The sequence below is a fragment of the Cervus canadensis genome, chromosome 9 (genome assembly GCF_019320065.1).
Source record: "Cervus canadensis isolate Bull #8, Minnesota chromosome 9, ASM1932006v1, whole genome shotgun sequence".
Taxonomy (NCBI): Eukaryota; Metazoa; Chordata; class Mammalia; order Artiodactyla; family Cervidae; genus Cervus; species Cervus canadensis.
This window is the reverse complement of record NC_057394.1, coordinates 13530103-13554014: the sequence shown is the minus strand read 5'-3', so window position 1 is coordinate 13554014 and position 23912 is coordinate 13530103. Positions and strand designations below refer to the sequence as shown.

The window sequence follows — 23912 nt, the reverse complement described above, 5'->3', positions numbered from 1 at the left end:
ATTAATCACAGAAGACAGGTAGGGCTGTCTTTTCTGGGTCAAGGTCGCCTATCTTACATGGAGAAAGAATCTGAGCTCCTGTCTTAGCACCATGTTCTAACCAAGTTAAGGAACTGAAAATGTTAACGTGAAGGAAAATAAAGATTTAATGCACATTTTTCATCCTGCTTTCTCAAAATTACAACACATTAATTTTTGTAGAAAGTGTCCAAATACTCACCATGTGATTTAATGCATTAAAAAGCAGTTTTCTCCCAGATGGCTTATCAAAATCAGCAACAATCCAGAAAGTAACTGAAGAAATTACATAATCATCTGAAAGTTTCAAACAGTATAAACTAATTCTTAAAATCAAACCAAAGATAGGAACATTTCCAGTTAACAAAATACATAAAAATAATAATTTTTAAAATGAATCATTTTGAAAATAAGCAAATATTGGTAAAAATTAAACACACACAGAGTGAAATACATAGAAAATGTTAAGAGTAATTCATTTATAAACTTTGTATAAACTCAGGTACCAAAAAGAAAGAACAGTCCCCAAGAAACACATCTGTGGGATACTTTTGCCAGTAGAGAAAATTGTATTATGCTTAGCAAGGTTCTGCTATTGGCATGCAAAACTGCCTTCCAGCTACATATGTAAAAAAAAAAATGATATTTATACCTTACATAATGTAAAACCAGACACAATAAATTATTAGCAGATACTGGAAACAGCAATATTTTATTAGCTTATGATTCCGGTGTTTCAAAAATTCTGGCTATTGTTAACTTAGTCTAATTCACATCATCTTGTGCCAAAAACATCAATACATTTTTTTTTCCCCAGAAACATCTGAAAATCTGGAAGCCACAAGATGAAACAATTTTTACTTCTGCAGTCACAGTTAAGTGGGTTTAATTTCATCCAACCTCAGCATATAACATCTGAAATAATACTTGTCTGGCTATCATTAAACCTATACAAAAATTAGTTCCTTGGATCATATGACCTACTTAAAATAACTATAGAAAGTTTGCTATACCAAAAACTTACACCTGAATAGATGTGAAGCTATAGTTATCATCACTGTTGTTGTTCAACTGCTAAGTCGTGTCCGACTCTTTGTAACCCCATGGACTGCAGCATGCCAAGCTTCCCAGTCCTGCACCATCTCCCGGAGTTTGCTGAAACTCATATCCACTGAGTAGGTGATGCCATCATACCATATCCAGTAATATATAATTATGCAAAAACTGACTTTCGTTAATGAAAAAAATAAGTAACATAATGAAGGACAACACTGATTCTCCTTGCAATCCTTTAGAAGCAATTTAAGAGTAATGCAGTGGTGACACATTCTTTTCAAAGAAAGGTAAAGAATTCTCATGTCTTCTTAAATGTGAGCACTTTTACCATTACAAATAATAAACTGAGAAATATTTCAAAAATGCTAAGCAAGTTTCTCCCAATTTTATATTTCTTTACATAAATACAAATAAAGAAGGTGTTTCTCAGTTAATTATTCTTTTAAATTGCAAGAGATTTAATCTAAGGGCATTAGTTATAGGCTAACTTACTCTATTCTGACGCCCCGAAGCAATTTTTGAAATACAATTCAGAACCTGATAAATATATTTCTTCTATTTTTTATTCCCTGTTTCTCTGTCTACTTTTCCTTTCATTTGACACATTCAGGACCTTAGCCTGCCATACAATGGAACTGAATTATATCTTATTATTTGTTGAATTTCTTGTAGACACACCACTCACTTTATGAACATAAAATCACAGATCTGTTAGAAAGTAATTCAAAGGCGATCTGGTCCTAATTTGGATTCACCCCATAGCATTCTCAAAAACTAGCTGTCTGCTTAAATCTCTCTCATATATAAAAATTACCCCTTATTTCACAGTAATTTCATCTTTAGATCACTCATTGTCAGAAAGTTACCACTTTATATAACAACATAAAAATCAGCTTTCTTTTATGTTTCATGCCTGGGTTCTGTGTGTTCTCTCCAGAACAAAGTAGGTCAAACAAAACAAAGTGAAACTCAAACCAACCAAACTCCATTATCTGAAGAGTTCATGGTGTCTCACAAGTCTGTGGTCATATTGCACTTTTCCTATCTAGGCTAAATCCTTATTTCCAAAGATGTTCCTGTCTTGGTTCCCCTTCCTTTGGATATGACCGCTATCCTAAGCAAAACATTCAGACACTGTTTAACCAGAATGCAGAACTATTCTCCCCTCATCTGGGAATTACACTTTTATTCATGCCTTATAGTTTATCAGGTTACTTAATCTTGAAAGTGTTTTATCACCTTCCTAAAAAGGAGAATAATAGAATAGCTTGCTTTAAAAAAAAGGCAAAGAAATAAGATTAACCCCTCTCCATATATGATTAGCTAGGATAGGCGGCATCACTTTTCTCAGCAAAATCCTCTTATCCTAACAATTTACAAATTCTCAAATTGAAGACCAGGCCTCCAGTCAAATAACAACATACAAAAATACGTTATGCAAACATTTAATAAAATTATTAACTTTTACCATTTAGGAATAAATTCAGGAAAATAAAATATGCTTATTACCTCCTTCAGTTACATAGTACATGTTCTCTGCAATTACAGCACTCTTATCTTGTGTATCCAAGAAGAAGAAAGTAGAGAAATCTTCAACATCAGCAGTTACTAAAAGTTTTAATATTAAATGTTAAGTAATGAATTAATAAAACATTCACAACTCAATAAACATTTGTAGAAAAGTACATGGAAGGATTATTTTACCTGATGTAGATATCAAATTAAGGTACTGCCATTTATTGTGCAAAATCAAAGGATTTATACGGGGCACAACATTATTTTTACCCATTAGGAAGTCAACTGCATTTATTCGATCATTTAATGCACCCTAAAATAACAAAATATTATTTAGGTAATATAGGCAACTTATATGCATATGTTTTAATATGATGCAAAGAATACATTTAAAGACTGCTTAATCTAAAATAAGTCAATTTAAGATTCTTAATAATAAATTTTCCTGTAAAACTTTGGAGTTTCTTTCCAATTAAGCAATTTTTAGATGTAATTATGCACAGATAAATTTAATTACTACTTTAAAAAGCACTACTAAATGATTAGAATGGAAACTTTTATGCAATTAACTTTAGCTATTAAGATAGTTCTAATATAGAAATGATTTATAAATATTATTCATCACACATTTTCTCATACATGCTTACCTACCATAAAAACTTCCTTTTGTAAATACGCAGTTGTATCCATCATTCTGTGAAGAAGAGCCATTTCTAATTCCTTAAAATTCAGCTCTTCACGATGAAAGGATTCACCATTATAAAGAGCTTGAGGCAAAGGACCCAAGCCAGTCATCTTATAAAAGTTTGTTCCTGCCTATTCAATTAAAAAAATACCAGAGAGTTAAACAGAATATGTCTGTCTGAAAAAGAAATACGTAAATAAAGGGACTGCCACATATTTGTATGTCATAGAAAAATGTTAGTTTTGATAATTTTATCTGTTCTTTACAACACTACTTAAAGGAAGGTAATTTACCTACAGAGAACAAGTCAGAAAACTTTTTTAAAAAGGCCCAGACACATATTTTAGGTTTTGTGAGCCATCTAGTCTCTGACACAACTACTCAATCGTCATGTTACAGTGCAAAAACAATGACACACAACACATGAACGAATGACCCTGGCTGTCTCCAACAACCTGTGTTTACAAAAACAGGTGGAAAAACAGGGGGTGGAAAGGCTGGATTCGGCTCGGGGGCTGTAGTTTGCTGGCCTTTGATACAGAGTATGACTTTAAAAAATACATCTACGTGCATAAGAGGTTAATTTATCTCTATGTTCATCTGTTTAGTAAACATTCGTTGACGTCATGTGTCTAGCCAGACTCTGTGAATACAAAGCTAAAATATCTGCCTTCAAGGGGCTCACACAAATACAAGCAAAACTGAGGCCATAAACCAGGTTTTATGGGAGCCCAGAAAAGAAGTGACAAAGTTTGAGTTTGGAGAGAGGGATCACAGAAACCCTCTTCAGGGAATAACAGCAAAATCTTAAAGGACAAGTAAAAATTTGCTTGTCCTTTAAAAGTGGAGAAAGACATTCCAAGCAAAAACAGACAGCACTGCAAGGAATAGAAGGGAAGAGAGAATATGGTATATTTAGGAAATGGCAAACAGTTTTCTGTGTTATCACTTTATAGATGATAAAACATACACAGAATCACTTCCAATGTCATATAACTACTACATTTTTTTCCCCAGTTATTTTTATTAGTTGGAGGCTAATTACTTTACAATATTGTAGTGGTTTTTGCCATACATTGACATGAATCAGCCATGGATTTACATGTGTTCCCCATCCTGAATCCCCCTCCCACCTCCCTTCCCATCCCATCCCTCTGGGTCATCCCAGTGCACCAGCCCCGAGCACTTGTCTCATGCATCCAACCTGGGCTGGCAATCTGTTGCACACTTGGTAATAAACATGTTTCGATGCTGTTCTCTCAGATCATCCCACCCTCGCCTTCTCCCATACAGTCCAAAAGTCTGTTCTATACATCTGTGTCTCTTTTTCTGTATTGCATATAGGGTTACTGTTACCATCTTTCTAAATTCCACATATATGGGTTAACTATTACATTTTGGAAACAGAATTTCTACTTACAAGTATGTGACCAATAGTCCGAAATCTTAACCACTGAACTATATTACATATATATATATATACACATATATATATTACAACTATATTACATATATATATATATATATACATATATGTCGGGAGAAGTATCAGTAACCTCAGATATGCAGATGACACCACACTTAAGGCAGAAAGCAAAGAAGAAGTAAAGAGCCTCTTGATGAAAGTGAAAGAGAGTGAAAAAGTTGGCTTAAAGCTCAACATTCAAAATTGACAAACCATTAGCAAGACTCATTAAGAAACAAAGGGAGAAGAACCAAAGCAACAAAATTAGAAATGAAAATGGAGAGATCACAACAGACAACACTGAAATACAAAGGATCATAAGAGACTACCACCAGCAGCTCTATGCCAATAAAATGGACAACTTGGAAGAAATGGACAAATTCTTAGAAAAGTATAACTTTCCACAACTGAACCAGGAAGAAATAGAAGATCTTAACAGATCCATCACAAGCACGGAAATCGAAATTGTAATCAGAAATCTTCCAGCAAACAAAAGCCCAGGACCAGATGGCTTCACAGCTGAATTCTACCAAAAATTTAGAGAAGAGCTAACACCTATCTTACTCAAACTCTTCCAGAAAACTGCAAAAGAAGGTAAACTTCCAAACTCATTCTATGAGGCCACCATCACCCTAATTCCAAAACCAGACAAAGATGCCACAAAAAAAGAAAACTACAGGCCAATATCACTGATGAACATAGATGCAAAAATCCTTAACAAAATTCTAGCAAAAAGAATCCAACAACATATTAAAAAGATCATACATCATGACCAAGTGGGCTTTATCCCAGGAATGCAAGGATTCTTTAATATCCGCAAATCAATCAATTTAATACACCACATTAACAAACTGAAAGATAAAAACCATATGATTATCTCAATAGATGCAAAAAAAGCCTTTGACAAAATTCAACATCCATTTATGCTAAAAACTCTCCAGAAGGCAGGAATAGAAGGAACATACCTCAACATAATAAAAGCTATATATGACAAACCCACAGCAAACATTATCCTCAATGGTGAAAAATTGAAAGCATTTCCCCTAAAGTCAGGAACAAGGCAAGGGTGCCCACTCTCACCACTACTATTCAACACAGTGTTAGAAGTTTTGGCCACAGCAATTAGAGCAGAAAAAGAAGTAAAAGGAATCCAGATAGGAAAAGAAGAAGTGAAACTCTCACTGTCTGCAGATGACATGATCCTCTACATAGAAAACCCTAAAGACTCTACCAGAAAATTACTAGAGCTAATCAATGAATATAGTAAAGTTGCAGGATATAAAATTAACATACAGAAATCCCTTGCATTCCTATACACTAACAATGAGAAAACAGAAAAAGAATTTAAGGAAACAATACCATTCACCATTGCAACAAAAAAGAATAAAATACTTAGGAGTATATCTACCTAAAGAAACAAAAGACCCATACATAGAAAACTATAAAACACTGATGAAAGAAATCAAAGAGGACACAAACAGATGGAGAAATATACCGTGTTCATGGATTGGAAGACTCAATATTGTGAAAATGACTATACTACCCAAAGCAATCTAGAGATTCAATGCAATCCCTATCAAGCTACCAACGGTATTCTTAACAGAACTAGCACAAATAATTTCACAATTTGTATGGAAATACAAAAAACCTCGAATAGCCAAAGTAATCTTGAGAACGAAGAAAGGAACTGGAGTAATCAACCTGCCTGACTTCAGACTCTACTACAAAGTCACAGTCATCAAGACAGTGTGGTACTGGCACAAAGACAGAAATATAGATCAATGGAACAGAATAGAAAGCCCAGAGATAAATCCACGAACCTATGGACACCTTATCTTTGACAAAGGAGGCAAGGATATACAATGGAAAAAAGACAACCTCTTTAACAAGTGGTGCTGGGAAAACTGGTCAGCCACTTGTAAAAGAATGAAACTAGAACACTTTCTAACACCATACACAAAAATAAACTCAAAATGGATTAAAGATCTAAATGTAAGACCAGAAACTATAAAACTCCTAGAGGAGAACAAAGGCAAAACACTCTCCGACATAAATCACAGCAAGATCCTCTATGACCCACCTCCCAGAATATTGGAAATAAAAGCAAAACTAAACAAATGGGACCTAATGAAACTTAAAAGCTTTTGCACTACAAAGGAAACTATAAGTAAGGTGAAAAGACAGCCCTCAGATTGGGAGAAAATAATAGCAAATGAAGAAACAGACAAAGGATTAATCTCAAAAATATACAAGCAACTCCTGCAGCTCAATTCCAGAAAAATAAATGACCCAATCAAAAAATGGGCCAAAGACCTAAACAGACATTTCTCCAAAGAAGACATACAGATGGCTAACAAACACATGAAAAAATGCTCAACATCACTCATTATCAGAGGAATGCAGATCAAAACCTCAATGAGGTACCATTACATGCCAGTCAGAATGGCTGCTATCCAAAAGTCTACAAGCAATAAATGCTGGAGAGGGTGTGGAGAAAAGGGAACCCTCTTACACTGTTGGTGGGAATGCAAACTTGTACAGCCACTATGGAGAACAGTGTGGAGATTCCTTAAAAAAACTGGAAATAGAACTGCCATATGACCCAGCAATCCCACTCCTGGGCATACACACTGAGGAAACCAGATCTGAAAGAGACACGTGCACCCCAATGTTCATCACAGCACTGTTTATTATAGCCAGGACATGGAAGCAATCTAGAATCCCATCAGCAGATGAATGGATAAGAAAGCTGTGGCACATATACACCATGGAATATTACTCAGCCATTAAAAACAATACATTTGAATCAGTTCTAATGAGATGGATGAAACTGGAGCCCATTATACAGAGTGAAGTAAGCCAGAAAGATAAACACCAATACAGTATACTAATGCATATATATGGAATTTAGAAAGGTGGTAATGATAACCCTATATGAAAGACAGAAAAAGAGACACAGATGCATAGAACAAACTTTTGGACTCTATGGGAGAAGGCGAGGGTGGGATGATCTGAGAGAACAGCATCGAAACATGTATATTACCAAGTGTGCAACAGATTGACAGCCCAGGTTGGATGCATGAGACAAGTGCTCGGGGCTGGTGCACTGGGATGACCCAGAGGGATGGGATGGGGAGGGAGGTGGGAGGGGGATTCAGGATGGGGAACACATGTAAATCCATGGCTGATTCATGTCAATGTATGGCAAAAACCACTACAATATTGTAAAGTAATTAGCCTCCAACTAATAAAAATAAATGGAAAAATAAAAAAAATAAAAATAAAAAGTCAAAAAAAAAAAAAAAGCTCAACATTCAGAAAACTAAGATCATGGAATCTGGTCCTATCACTTGATGGCAAACAGATGGGGAAACTGTGACAGACATTATTTTGGGGGGCTCCAAAATCATTGCAGATGGTGACTGCAGCCATGAAATTAAAAGACGCTTGCTCCTTGGAAGAAAATTATGACCAACCTAGACAGCATATTAAAAAGCAGAGAAATTACTTTGCCAACAAAGGACATCTAGTCAAGGCTATGGTTTTTCCAGTAGTCATGTATGGATGTGAGAGTTGGACTCTAAAGAAAGCTGAGCACCAAAGAATTGATGCTTTTGAACTGTGGTGTTGGGAGAAGACTCTTGAGAGTCCCTTGGATTGCAAGCAGATCCAACAGAGAAATATCAATAACCTCAGATATGCAGATGATACCACTCTTATGGCAGAAGGTGAAGAAGAACTAAAAAGCCTTTTGATGAAAGTGGAAGAGAAGAGTGAAAAAGTTGGCTTAAAACTCAACATTCAGAAAACAAAGATCATGGCATCGGTCCTATCACTTCACGGCAGATAGATGGGGAAACAGTGGAAACAGTGGCTGACTTTATTTTTTTGGGCTCCAAAATCACCGCAGATGGTGATTGCAGCCATGAAATTAAAAGACACTTACTCCTTGGAAGGAAAGTTATGACCAACCTAGATAGCATATTAAAACAAAGCATACTGCCAACAAAGGTCCGTCTAGTCAAGGCTATGGTTTTTCCAGTGATCATGTATGGATGTGAGAGTTGGACTATAAAGAAAGCTGAGCGCCGAAGAATTGATGATTTTGAACTGTGGTGTTGGAGAAGACTCTTGAGAGTCCCTTGGACTGCAAGGAGAGCCAACCAGTCCATCCTAAAGGAGATCAGTCCTGGGTGTTCATTGGAAGGACTGATGTTGAAGCTGAAACTCCAATACTTTGGCCACCTGATGCGAAGAGCTGACTTATTTGAAAAGACCCTGATGCTGGGAAAGATTGAGGGCAGGAGGAGAAGGGGACGACAGAGGATGAGATCGCTGGATGGCATCACCAAGTCGACAGACATGGGTTTGGGTCGACTCTGGGATTTGGTGATGGACAAGGAGGTCTGGCATGCTGCGGTTCATGGGGTCGCAAAGAGTTGGACATGACTAAGTGACTGAACTGAACTGAACTGAAAGGAAATCAGTCCTGAATATTCATTTGAAGGACTGATGCTGAAACTACAATACTTTGGCCACCTGATGCGAAAAGCTGAGTCATTTGAAAAGACCCTGATGCTGGGAAAGATTGAAGGCAGGAGGAGAAGGGGCTGACAGTGGATAATAGATAGTATTACTGACTCAATGGACATGAATTTGAGCAAACTCTTGGAGATGGTGCAGGACCGGGAAGCCTGGTATGCTGCGGTCCATGGTGTTGCAAATAGTCGGACACGACTGAGTGACTGAACTTAAAACTCTATTACATATATCTTTATATAATATTATCTATATAAATATTTAGCACTTACTGTGTATGAACACATACAAATGACATAAAAACTCTGCCCTAAGGAAATACATATATTAACAATTATATCTTCTTCTTGGACGGATCCATTGATTATTATATGATGTCGTCCTTTGTCTCTTATTTCAGCCTTGTTTTAAACTCTATTTCGTCTGACCTAACTGGTCCCTGTATTTCTTCTCATCTCCATTTGCATGGAATACCTATTTAACTCCCTCACTTTCAGTCTGTGTGTATCTTCAGATCTGAAGCTGAATCTCTTGGAGGCAGCTTATACACAAGTCTCGCTTGTATATCCATCTGGTTACTGTCCTTTGACTGAAGCATTTAGTCCATTTACATTTAAGTAATTATTGATAGGTATGTACATATTGCGACTTTGTTAATTGTTTTAAGGTTGTTTTTATGATTTTCTACACTATTAGTTCTGAGAAGTAACTTTTTTGATGTCAATAGTGGTAACTTAAACACTGTATAAAACATGTCATTCAAAGGTACAAATTTCCCTTTTTTTTAACACTTAAAATCTAAATCTGATTGTAGAGTTAGTTATATTAAGATCATTTATTCATGAGATAAAAAAAGTTTCTTCACCAAATTTTAAAAATTTGCATTCCAACTTACCTTTCTTTCACCATCATATTTAGAATCAATTCCTAAAATATCCCAAATATTAGCAAGAGGAAACTTATTTTGGAGAACACTCTTCACATTGTTCACAGTGAGTATTTTGTGATTCTCCACTTTTTGGTACATCTGTGAAAATAAAGATATTATGATTTTCATCTTACAGTAATTAGTTTTATTTCTTCTCCTTAGCATGAATATTTACAAAGAACTTATTTTATATTTTCTAAGTCCTAAGCATACTATATACCTACATTTATATACACACACTCCCCCCCAATACAGAGATAAGCAAACTATTTTAACAATAAAATCTATCATCTTCTAATAAAAATGGTATTGTGAATATTCTATAGCTTTCAAAATACCGTATCAAGTTTCTATGTTATAGTCAAGCCAGACCCTATGATTCTTAATAAAATAATGGTTACCTTTATTTTAAAAGATATATATATATACACACACACACACACACACAAATAGCTTAAATGACTTATTTCAGAAATGGTTATTTTCATTTCCAATTGCTCTTTAGTAAATATCTTAACTAGCTTTTTTGCTATACATCCATTCTTCCTCCAGTCTCAAATACTTTAATCATACTGGCATAAAGTAAGCTGTTACTCTTTTTTTTTTCCCATTTCCCCCTTCACTATAGATTTTCTACCATGACCCAGGCACTGTTCCACATGGGGAAAACAGAAACCTCTGCCTCAAGAAAGACAGCATTTCTGAGCAGATGATTTACTGAAACATTAACATGAACTTGAGCTAAGACATTCTGGGGAAAGAGCCTACCAAGCAGAGGGGAAAAACTAGTAAGTACAAACATAATTAGGTAATATTTTGATATATCAAGTATTATTTTTAGTCCCAATTCACTTGAAGTATTATTGCCAGAGACAATCCTCATATTATGACTGACAGAATCTTCATATTATTCTGCAGAGTAAGGAATTAGCATTCTGCGATTTCCTTTTATCACTATAAATTGTGTAACCTATCCCTTTAAGAGGTGACAGATCTAAAAGTAGCTCTCAGAGTTTGATTTTATGACTCTCTCAGTTTATGAGGAAGTTTTCTCCTTACATTGTAGTAGAACATACTATGATCTTAATAACTCAAAAAAGGGGAAAAGTACAGCCTTCTGAAAAACAGAAACAGTGATTAGAAAATAAGATTCTGAAAAAAGGAAAAGTTATATATGAAAAGTCTTTGAGGGCAGTCATTTTACTAATTTGTTACTTTAAAAATATTAGGTAGTCCTAAGGTATCTAAGTTAGCTATAATGTCTTACATAAGCTACTTGAGATATATAACAATTCAATCTTCTTATATATAATTTCAAAATTTTGTTTTTTTGAGGAATTTGTGATGCCATGCAATTTATTCACATTTAGATAACATAGTTTATATGCAAATGTTTATTAAAAATGCAATCCTTTTTTAAACCAACTCTGTTTCTATGGAAAGCAAAAGAGTGTGTGCAATCTAAATATATTCATACACTATGAGAATTTGAGACCTGAAATAAAAATATAAATCCTTTCATTTTCATTAACATGTGTATGTAACATCTTGTAAGCACAAAAGAGATATTTTCAATCTTGTGAAATTTATAATCTAGTTAGGAAGGTAAACTTGCAGATATGTAAGTACTGTAACCCAAATATCACAGACTTACCCCTTTGAACATCATATATGAATTTCAAATTTTTGTTATTCAATCTTCAATTGCTTGGCTTCAGAATGTCTAAATTTTTTTCCAAACTTTAAACTTTCTATTTTGTATTGGGCTATGGGCTTCCCTGGTGGCTCAGGTGATAAAGAATCTGCCTGCAATGCAGGAGACTCAGGTTTAATCTCAGGGTTGGGAGGATGCCCTGGAGAAGGACATGGCAATCCAGTCCAGTATTCTTGCCTTGAAAATCCCAAGGACGGAGAAGCCTGGAAAGCTATGGTTCATAGGGTCGCAAAGAGTTGGACATGATCGAAGTGACTTAGCATGCACGCATAGTCTATTAACAATGTTGTGGCAGCTTCAGGTAAATAGCCATATATAATTTTAAGAACTGTTATGTAACTTGGTAAGCAAAAAAGTATGGGACATTATGAAGTATAACAAAATGAACCATCTCCACAAACAAACCAGATAACACTGAAAATGAACATCACTGTGGATTATAATATCGGTGAAGCACAATTTTCCTCCCAATCTCATCTCCTCTGTTCCTCAGAAGCAAGCATCATCTTGTTTCTGTTTACCATTTCCTTACCTTTTAAGTTCTAGAGTTTTACCTGAATGTATTTCCAGGCACTATGATATTTAGTTTTGTTTGCTTTTTGAGCTTTAAACAGTACATGTTATAACAGCCAGGACATGGAAGCAACCTAGATGCCCATCAGCAGACGAATGGATAAGGAAGCTGTGGTACATATACACCATGGAATATTACTCAGCCATTAAAAAAAATTCATTTGAATCAGTTCTAATGAGATGGATGAAACTGGAGTCCATTATACAGAGTGAAGTAAGCCAGAAAGATAAAGACCAATACAGTATACTAACACATATATATGGAATTTAGAAAGATGGTAATGATAACCCTATATGCAAAACAGAAAAAGAGACACAGATGTACAGAACAGACTTTTGGACTCTGTGGGAGAAGGTGAGGGTGGGATGTTTCGAGAGAATAGCATTGAAACATGTATATTATCTAGGGTGAAACAGATCACCAGCCCAGGTTGGATGCATGAGACAAGTGCTCGGGGCTGGTGCACTGGGAAGACCCAGAGGGATCGGGTGGAGAGGGAGGTGGGAGGGGGGAACGGGATGGGGAACACATGTAAATCCATGGCTGATTCATGTCAATGTATGACAAAAACCACTACAATATTGTAAAGTAATTAGCCTCCAACTAATAAAAATAAATGGAAAAAAAAAAAAAAACAGTACATGGTAATATGCTGGCCTTCTATACTTTCATTATGCCTCTAATACATCCATGATTTTAGCATATCATGATCCATTATGTGAAATGATTAAGTTTTACTGATTAATATGGATTATATATATATATAGTATGCCAATATGCCATATATATGTAGTTTCCAGTTTGTTGCTATTGTGTGTGATTCTGCTAATAGTCTCCTGCAGCAAGGATCTGTCTCAAAGTATGTGTGTGTGCATGTGTGTACGGAATATGCAAATTTATCTTCAAATTTTGAAGAACTACAATTGTTTCTCAAAGTGGTTATACCAATTCATATTCTTATAGGCAGTGTAACAGTGTAAAGGAATTTCCATTGTTCTCCATTCTCATTAATATATGATAGATACCGTTAGCTTCCTTAATTACTGCCAAATTATAGGAGGTAAGATATATCTCAGGGTAAGCTTTATTTGCATTTTTATAATTTCCGAGCTACTTAGTTACCATTAATTGTAATAAACATTTACTTAGTTTAATAATTTCAATACATTCTGGCTTAACAGTAATGTATCCTCTAATATTTTGAAAAATCTCTTTATGTATTTTTTCCCACTGCGTTTTTCAATTTGTAGGAAATCTAATACAAATCATGTACTGCAAATATTTCTCTTCCTTGGAACTTATTTTCCCTCACTTCTTTATGATATCTTTTGATGAACAATGTACTGGTTTTCATTTGTAAGTAGCTAAATTTATCAGTATTCTCCTTCAGACTCATAATTTTTAAAATATTATTGAGGAACCTTAACTCCTTTGGGGTCCTAATTTCTTCCTAACATCTTAATGCTATGTTTTCCACACTAAGTTTTTAAGCTACCTGATATTATTTTTTACATAAGGTGTGAGATCCTATCTGTTTATAACAGATTATCATTAACTGCCCAGCTACCAGCTATTTACGTCCATTCCAATATGATAGGAAGTTATAATAACGGTTGACAAGCCATAGAACAATAAATATAAAAATAAATAAAAGATTTTTAAAGCTATATAATCTGACTCTCTTAACACCAACAATACAGTTCTTTAATGCACTTATATTTCCATTATGAGCCATAAGGGAGCCACCATTATAAAATAATCTTCTTACCTCTTGTTACTTCCTTAATCAGATTCTTACCAATTTCTTACAGTTTCTTTGTCAGACTCAGTATCAATCTTATCGTTTATCATTTTGATACCAATTTGCTGCTGTGAAGTTTTCCTCCTTTGAAAATCTCTAGGAAGTCTTATAAACTTTGCCACTTAGAGTATTTAAATTTGAAATAATTTTCTCCACTCATGATTTTATTCAAAATCCAGTTCAAGAATTCTCTTACTAATTATTTTCTATCAATGTGTTTCCTCTAAATTTATATATACAATTTATGTTCCTTTATCAGCTGGGTAAACCTAAATAAATTCAGATTTTTGGCAGAGTCTCAGTTGCCTTGTTTATAAAGTGGGAACAATATTGTGTACTTAAGCTGAGAGTTGCAAGAATCAAATTCATCATGTGCACTGATCTATCATGACAGCTTTTATAAACTAAAATGTTAAAACAAATAGTAATAATGATAACAATGCAAAAACACTCTACATTCTGAAGAAATTATATGTAGTGCATTAACTCACATGTACTATGGACATAAAGGCTTGTGATACACCATTCTCTTCTGCAATATAATTGAAAGCTCGCCAAAGGGCAACTCCAGCATCATTTCTTCCATCAACCTCATCATCTGTATTAACAATGAACACAAAACCAATTCTAGGAAAGAAGATGAATAAGAAATGTTACAACTCCCTCTTGAACCATAACAAACCAAGTACTTTAAACATTATTTGACTCCAACATCTAGATGAAGGGAATAAGTTAACAGATGGGATGAAGAAGAGTATTACTGTTTGAAAAGGTTTGATTTGTAATGACTATTCACCAAAATTATCATCTCTGTAGGAGTCTTCCAAATTGTAAACCTCTCTGGTGGTGACATTATCAAGTGGCTATTTTTTTTTTTTCCAGAAAAAAAAAAGGGGGGCCAGGAAGTATACTCTTAACACAACCATAGGAAATGGATCCATCTTTAAGCACCCAAAGTGACCAGATCATTCTCTGAGGAAGGTAATACAGTAAACAAGATTAGCAAGCAGGTGTGATTAACAGTCTATCATAAGGGTGTATGATTCTTCACAACATACAGCACTGAGATAACTATCACCTTGAATTCCACATTAATACCCTGTGTAACACAACGTGAACATCACTGGATTTCCTTCAATTGACAGTTATAAATTGACAATTACCTAAGAGGAATTTTATGATGATAGAAAAGTTCAGCAACTTTTATAAAATCCACGGTATATTCTTGAGCAGGATCAATAAACAGCACCTAAAAAAAAGTAAACAGTCTATAATCACCATTTTAACACTTCAGAATTTTTATGAAATTGAAATTTAATCTAATTTCTGTAACTAAAAGTATGAAATTCAAGGTACAATTTCTTAAAACTTTCTAGTAAAGAATTTTGAGGAATGTATATAAGAGTTTCACAGTTTATGAACAATTTCTAAAAGCTACACACCCAAATATAATAATACATGAAATTTAATCAGATTACTCATCTTCTTTTTGAAGCACAGTTCAAAGTAAATGTTTTTTGTTTTTTTTTTTTACAGGAAGTGAATTACCTTATTCTAAGTGTTCACTGGATTTTCTGTGATAAATTTTTTAAAAAAGAAACAAATTGAATTTTGACCAAAAAAATAATGGCTTAATATCTGCTGTAGAAACTAAGATATTCACTTCCTATGTGAAAAACTGTGAAAGTCCTAGACGTTTTCTCCACAGTTTAAATTTCTGTAAGGTTACTTAACACTGTAATAATGAACATTTATATGCACAGATTACAAAGTAATATTTGTGTATTTTTCCCTTAAATGTACTGAAATTTATTAATTCTTATAATATAGAAGAAAATTTGATCATAAATTCCTTTTAGAAAATTTAACGGTAACCCATCAACTTAATATTGGTATTATAAAGGTACATGGGTATAAAACAATAAAAGGCAGGTTATGTGTCCCTGCTAGCTTGTGAAACCTAGTCAGCCATGCCACCTCAAGCTTGTTACATTAGGCAAAAACTTCCTTATTACTCAGATGCCTAGTTACCAACAGCAAGGTAGTACCAAAAAAACCAGTGATATCTTTATAAGAGATGCAGACAAAATTTCAAAATATAAAACTCACCAAATTATGAAAATTACGCCTTATGAAAGGTATACTTCCAGGGAATATTGGTTTCAAAAGTTCCTGGTAACTTGAAGGCCACGTTAAATACATCTCATCAGTTTCTAAGTTATTAACCCACTAGAAAAGAATCCAGAAAGTTGTGAAAGCTATATTAATACTTATATCATTTTCAAAGCCAAATCTGACTTTATCAAACAGCAAGTGAAATATACCTAAGATTTTCTACATTTCTGGTTAAGAATAAGAAGCTAGATGAATATTCTGTAAGGAACAAACATGATGTGCAACAATTTTATTGTAATTGTAATGTAAATTCCCATAGCGATTTACATTATGTTCCCTCTGAAACAATTGACTGTTTACTCATTTGTTTTTCATATTAAAAAATTAAACTGTATATTAAATAGTCTTCATAAACCATTTAAGTTATAGGAGGCAATGAGGTCATTCACCTTCTCTCTAAAATTTAAAAGCTTGGACATAAGGAAAATAAAATGACTTAGAAAAGTTAAATTTTTAAAACTGACACTTAGGACATCCAGTTCTAATCAAGGTGGAATAGCTTATATTTAACTAGCCCTCTCTCCTGAAACAATGACAACAGGTGGAGAAAACCACTGTTTAGAGGCTTGGAGGTATGGGTCAATCAACAATCAAGAACTAAGGAGCTACAACCCTTGAAAGCAGGAGGAACATGAGGCAAGCACCACATTCGCCTCAACTTTGTTCCTGGGGGCATTTTCACAACTGTAGTCTGAAGGAAGATAATTCAAATAGCAAATGACAGTCCTATCTGGCTCTCCAATATGGAAAAGATATATGATGTGAGTATCTTAACCCCTTGGTGGTAAGTTATATTTTTTTTATTTCAAGTGAGAAACCAGCATTATGCTTTATGCATCAGTCCCACTGAACTTGATTTAACGACTGGAGGTTGAGTAGCTTTAGATGTGGATCAAAACAGTTGAATGGGTTTATTTAAAATGCAGATTCCTTGAAACCACTTCAGACCTACTAAATAATTCCCAATCAAAACAAGTGCCCTACGTGATTCTTATCACAAATACTAAAGTTAGAAAGCTATAGAAATGACACAATTTATGGCCATGAGTGCTGGGTGAAGAAGTTGAGGTGATTCCAGATCCGTTTTGGAGAACTACTGTGAGAACCCTGGAGATCATGCTGACTAGGTCCACAGACACGGACTGCCCTGTCTCTAGTCTCAGGTGAATACACACACAGAAGCAGCCACAGGAACCACGAGGGCGCCTCACAAAGCCGTGTGCAGAACCGGCACTAACAGGCCAGAGATCTACCCCCATCTGTTCTGCTGGTCATAACTCAGGCTTTGGCTATCTACTAGGCTTCCAAGATACTGAAAAGAAGAGATTGTCATTTATTGATTAGAACATGTAAAACAACCTCCTCAACATCCAGGGAGTTATACAAGTCAACAAATAATCACAGGATAGGTCAATCTTTTATAGAAGCTGATACTCATTCTGAGAGAAGCAAAGACTTATAGTTCACATCTTTTGTGTTCTTTTGGGGGAGTGAAATTAGTTAAAACGTCTGAGTAAGAAATTCCACAACTTCATCCTTATACAAAAACACGGAAAAACTAGAAAATCTGTGGGAATGATCATTTTTATAACCATGAAAACCAATCAAAAGTTTACAGCAACCCTGAAAGTGTTTATTCAAGAAAAAAGGCTGAATCTCAGTAAGAACACTGAGATTTGTGGTACTGAACAAAGCTAGTGGAGGTGATGGAATTCCAGTTGAGCTATTTCAAATCCTGAAACATGATGCTGTGAAAGTGCTGCACTCAATATGCCAGCAAATTTGGAAAACTCAGCAGTGGCCACAGGAGTGGAAAAGGTCAGTTCTCATTCCAGTCCCAAAGAATGCTCAAACTACTGCACAATTGCACTCATCTCACATGCTAGTAAAGTAATGCTCAAAATTCTCCAAGCCAGGCTTATAGCAATACGTGAACCGTGAACTTCCAGATGTTCAAGCTGGTTTTAGGAAAGGCAGAGAAACCAGAAATCAAATTGTCAACAGCCAATGGATCATCAAAAAAGCAAGAGAGTTCCAGAAAAACATCTACTTCTGCCTTACTGACTATGCCAAAGACTTTGACTGTGTGGATCACAATAAACTGTGGAAAATTCTGAGAGATGGGAATACCAGACCACCTGACCTTCCTCTTGAGAAACCTATATGTAGGTCAGGAAGCAACAGTTAGAACTGGACATGGAACAACAGAGTGGTTCCAAATAGGAAAAGGAGTACGTCAAGGCTGTATATTGTCACCCTGCTTATTTAACTCATATGCAGAGTACATCATGAGAAACGCTGGGCTGGAAGAAGCACAAGCTGGAATCAAGACTGCCGGGAGAAATATCAATAACCTCAGATATGCAGATGATACTACCCTTATGGCAGAAAGTGAAGAGGAACTAAAAATCCTCTTGATGAAAGTGAAAGAGGAGAGTGAAAAAGCTGGCTAAAGCTCAACATTCAGAAAACTAAGATCATGGCATTTGGCCCCATTACTTCATGGCAAATAGATGGGGAAACAGTGGGAACAGTGTCAGACTTATTTTGGGGGGCTCCAAAATCACTTCAGATGGTGATTGCCACCATGAAATTAAAAGACGCTTACTCCTTGGAAGGAAAGTCATGTCCAACCTAGATAGCATATTAAAAAGCAGAGACATTACTTTGCCAACAAAGGTCTGTCCAGTCAAGGCTATGGCTTTTCCAGTGGTCATGTATGGATGTGAGAGTTGGACTGTGAAGAAAGCTGAGTGCCAAAGAATTGATGCTTTTGAACTCTGGTGTTGGAGAAAACTCTTCAGAGTTCCTTGGACTGCAAGGAGATCCAACCAGCCCATCCTAAAGGAGATCAGTCCTGGGTGTTCATTGGAAGGACTGATGCTGAAACTGAAACTCCAATACCTCATGTGAAGAGCTGACTCATTGGAAAAGACCCTGATGCTGGGAGGGGATGGGGGCAGGAGGAGAAGGGGACGACAGAGGATGAGATGGCTGGATGTCATCACCGACTTGATGGACATGAGTTTGAGTAAACTCCAGGAGTTGGTGATGGAGGGAGGCCTGGTGTGCTGCGATTCATGGGGTCACAAACAGTCAGACACAACTGAGCGACTGAACTGAACTGAATAATTTACCTCAATCCCATTTCCTGCTCCCAGTCTAAACCTCAGCCTTGAAAATGACAGCTCACATTCCAGTACTGATATTGGAAGCAAGAGAATGGGCTTTGTTCTGAAAGAATTGTAACTTTTTGTCTGAACTGTCTGGTGACTTCCTAGAAAACCTTCTGAAAAGTTTTGCCTTTACCCTGCCTCACTCATAATTTGCCTACTATGAAGCTGTTACTCTAATTTATGCAAAACATTTACTGGAAAATGTTTAGAAACTCCTGAGATAACAGAAAATTGTTGGGATACACGATGGAGTAACTACAAACTGAGTGAGGAAAGGTTGGGGAATGTAAACGGCTTTGAGAGGTTCTGATGAATTCCTGGGAAGGTCCAAGGCCATGGGCATGCTCAGGGAAGGCCGAGAGAAGGCCCTGTGTTCTCACTTCCGGCTGACTCCCAAGCTCTATGCAGATAAGAACTGAAGGCGAACGCAGAGACGCAGGCTGCCTGGGTGAGTGTCCAGTGTGTGCTACTCTTCCTCCCTCCACGTGCGCCACACACAGAGCACCTCTGTCAAGATGCAAAGACTGGGAGATTTCCTGGTTCCAGGCATTTAAGTAAAATCTCGGTCCAGTATTTAGCAGATGAATAGGCTAACCTAACAGAGATTTCTGTGGCCACACATGAAAAAGAATACAGACTCTATAAAATGAGTCACTATTAAACAACAGCAAACAGCAATAATCACAAATCCTGGGGAGGTGTGAGAATGTGACTTCCAGGAAGTGCCACAGTATTCAGTATTTCAACAACAAAAAAATAAAAGGCAATGAAAAATTCTAAATCAAATATAAGGAAACAATTCCATTTATAGTAACATCAAAAAATTTAAAATACTTAAAAATAATTTAACAAGCCTGAAACCCACACTGCAAGCTGCAAAACACTGTTGAAAGAAATTACCCTAAATAAATGGAAAGGCACCTCACATTCACGGACTGGAAGATGTCTAAACAGCAATTGTAACATGTATAAATGGCAATATTCCTTAAACAATTTATCGATTCAACAAAATCTCAATAAAAATTCCAGCTTGTCTTTTTTTTTTTTTTTTACAGAAATGGGTAAGCTCATTCCATAATTCAAAAAGAAAGGAAAAAGGTGTAAAATGCCAAGACAATCTTAAAGATGAAGAATAAAGTTGTAGGACTCATAATTTCCAATTTTTAAAGTCACTACAAAGCTACAGTAAAAAAAAAAAAAATAAACAGTCTGGTGCTGGAAAAAGGATAAGATACAGATTAACAGAACTGAACTCAAAGTCCAGAAATAAACCCACATGTTTAGTCAACTGATTAACAACATCATTATTGGACGAGGACAGGGAAATTTGCCTTTATGACTGTGGGGTGTGCTTGTCAAGTTACACTCTTAACTAAAGTACAAAAAATAGTTGTAGGGGTAGTTCTGCTACAATATGACCAAAGACCCCATCACATGGGTGGTCTGGCACAGTGAGCTAAAAAGAAATTACAATCCAGAGGAGCCAAACACATAATTATATGATAGTTTTTACTGACTCTTCACATACCTGAGGTAATATATAAAGGCTGCAAACAGACAGCAATTAAAGTAGATAAAATCTAAATTGTGACTCCTGAAGTCTGAGACAGAGAAACCTGAAATGATAAGTCAAGGATGGAAGAAAACTAATGACCCTCAAGTTCTTCCTCAATTCTCAACCAGACTTTTAAGAAATAAACTGCCAGCCCCTCCTATTTTGAGGGGAAGGGTATAAACACAGAAATCAGAAATGACTTAGCTCAGAGACTCAGCTTTGTCTGTAAAGACAAAAAGTAAGTAGAGAGACAGATTGAGGAGAAAAAGAATTTAAAGCAAAGTATTGCACTCATTCATGAATAACTCTGTTTTGACATTAAGATATTCAATAATTTTTGGGGGCATACTTCCTATTAAATAAGATCTGATGTGTATGTTGACAGTATTTAACAAAGTCCTGGCGTGGGGGGCACTTACATTTCACTGGAAGAAGATTATAAACGAATACATATCATAACGGGTGGTAGCAAATGCTATGAAGCAAAACTAAAGCTTATGTGTAAGCTAATTTTGCTGCTCTAACAGACCAAGTTGAACAGTGCTGAGACCTCAGAGCTCTGCATTTTGTGCCAGTTAATCTTTTTGGAGGTAGCTAGAGAATTAAGTCTCAGAAACAATTTTCTATTCAGACAGGCACTTTCCAAGTGGAAAAATAGAAGCATTTGAGACTAAAGCTTCCCTTAAAAAGATACTTGAAAAATTACCAGTCTTAGAAGAAATGAAATTCTTATACATGCTACAATATGGATGAACCTTGAAAACACCATGGCAAGTGAAATAAGTCAGGCATAACTGGACAAATATCATATGACTATCCTTACACGCAGTACGGGAATAGGCAAATTCACAGAGACAAAAAGTAGAACAGAGGTTACCAGGCACTTAAGGGAGAAGGGAATGGGTTTCTATTTGAAATGATGAAGTTCTGGAAACAGATAATGGTGACACTTGGATGAGACTGTGAATATATTTAATGCCAATGAATTACAGACTTAAAATGTTTAACAGAGCATTACCTTATATTTTACCTCAATAAAAATTACTTCCAAGAAGTTCCTTGGAAAAGAATGCCTCCGCAAAGTGTCCAAGAGCTGGGCAAGAGAGGAGTCTTTATAGAATACAGGAGGAGACTCTGTGGGTGGTGTGGGCAATGGGAACAGCATCAGGAGACTACTCCCCGCATGTGACTGACCATCTTCCATGGCCAACCTTGGAGGATAAGGATGCTACTTTATAAATGGAGTTGGAAAGTTTCTTTACAGGTCTATTTCTTATGTTCAGAAAAGCTTTGAAAACTACTTCCCTCATTTTATCTCACCCCCAGAATTTTTCTGAAAATGGTCAAAAGCATAAATGCTTAAAATAAAAGGCACAAAGTATTAAGATTACTAACATGGTCATTCCTCTTACTGATAAAAACATTATTAGAAAAAGGTATCTATTATTGAGTATAAAGACATCCAAGTAAGAGTAAAATTTAACCAGTGAGAGAACATGCTCTAAAGAGTAGTTAAAAAAAAAAAAACAAACAAACCTGGAGCCAACAAACAAGTAACTTATAAAATTGACCTAGAAAATACAATGGTCCAACTAACAAATAACAAATGGGGTTTGTCTTCAGTCTGAGGTCTCTGATGTTCAGGGAATGCAGCAGTTCTTTGGTTCTGTTATCAATCCCTGATTCCTGGATGGCTGACTAACTCTACAGGTGGGAAGATTGTTCTGGCAGGAAAAGGAGGAAGTAAGCCATTTCCTCCTATTAGGCCATACCATGGACTATTCTTGTGCTATAAGGAACGAAAAGTGATGTGATCAGTTTTCAAAAAAATTCACTTAGGCTGTAATACATGGACCAGAACATCAGGAAGCCACTGCAAATTGTTGGGCAAGATTTTCACTATATTAAGGTGGTATTCATATATTCCTCAGATATTAGCCATTTGGTATTTTGTTGCTGTTGCTTAGGCAGTTATTCTGTTGTTCTCGTTTTGTTTTTATCTTTAAAGCTGGAAAGGATACTGAATGAGCTGAGTAGATATTCTCCTGAGGAAGTACAGAGCATACAAGAAAGGGGAAAGCAAGATCTAAGGGGGAGAGGGAATGAGTCTATAGTTATACTTTTTCTTCTGAGTTTTACTTTTTCTTCTCACTCCTATAACCTCTTTCAAAATGCTTAAATTAATTCTAAAGTCTGCCAATATCTGGTTTTAAGTCTTAAGTATACTAAAGATTTTAAAGTAAGAAATTACAGGGGCACTTACCATGATAGAAGAATGTCTAATATCCAATGCATAGGTATCATCCCAACTACGTGCACTTAATTTTAAAAACTTGCTCATATCCTCTCCTTTGATCCCAAGACTGCGAAGGCCATTCATCATTTTTCCTTCCAGTTTCAGCATATCCAAAAGACTTTAGATTAAAAAAAAAGAAATGTCTTATTTTGATTTGCCAAAAGTTTTTAATTAAATCCTTTACAGTTCATAGACATCTCAAAGCATTAGAAACAAGTTTCTCTGGTATTTTTATTAATAGCAGAAAAACACATCATTAAACTCATTAACAAACAGGACAAGAATTCCTAATTAGTTATCCAGTGTAAACTATGCTGAGTTTTTTAAGTTATAACAAAATCTTCTTTAAAGGGTAAGACATTAAGGCATATATATATTATATTCCTTCACCAAGGAAGTGAAAATATGTTCATTC

General features: G+C 35.5%; 1 protein-coding gene across 2 annotated transcripts in view; it reads right to left on the bottom strand.

Annotated features, from left to right (window-relative positions):
- The window catches only part of UGGT2 (UDP-glucose glycoprotein glucosyltransferase 2), a 136861-nt gene that overhangs the window by 56768 nt on the left and 56181 nt on the right, over positions 1-23912 (bottom strand). For both annotated transcript variants that reach the window (XM_043478321.1, XM_043478322.1), the window contains 9 exons: positions 23465-23615; positions 16405-16524; positions 15459-15544; positions 14787-14922; positions 10174-10305; positions 3241-3405; positions 2779-2902; positions 2584-2682; positions 221-315 (listed from right to left, as the gene is read on the bottom strand). In XM_043478321.1, the coding sequence (XP_043334256.1) occupies positions 221-315; positions 2584-2682; positions 2779-2902; positions 3241-3405; positions 10174-10305; positions 14787-14922; positions 15459-15544; positions 16405-16524; positions 23465-23615 (1108 nt within the window). The remainder of the gene's footprint in view (positions 1-220; positions 316-2583; positions 2683-2778; positions 2903-3240; positions 3406-10173; positions 10306-14786; positions 14923-15458; positions 15545-16404; positions 16525-23464; positions 23616-23912) is intronic.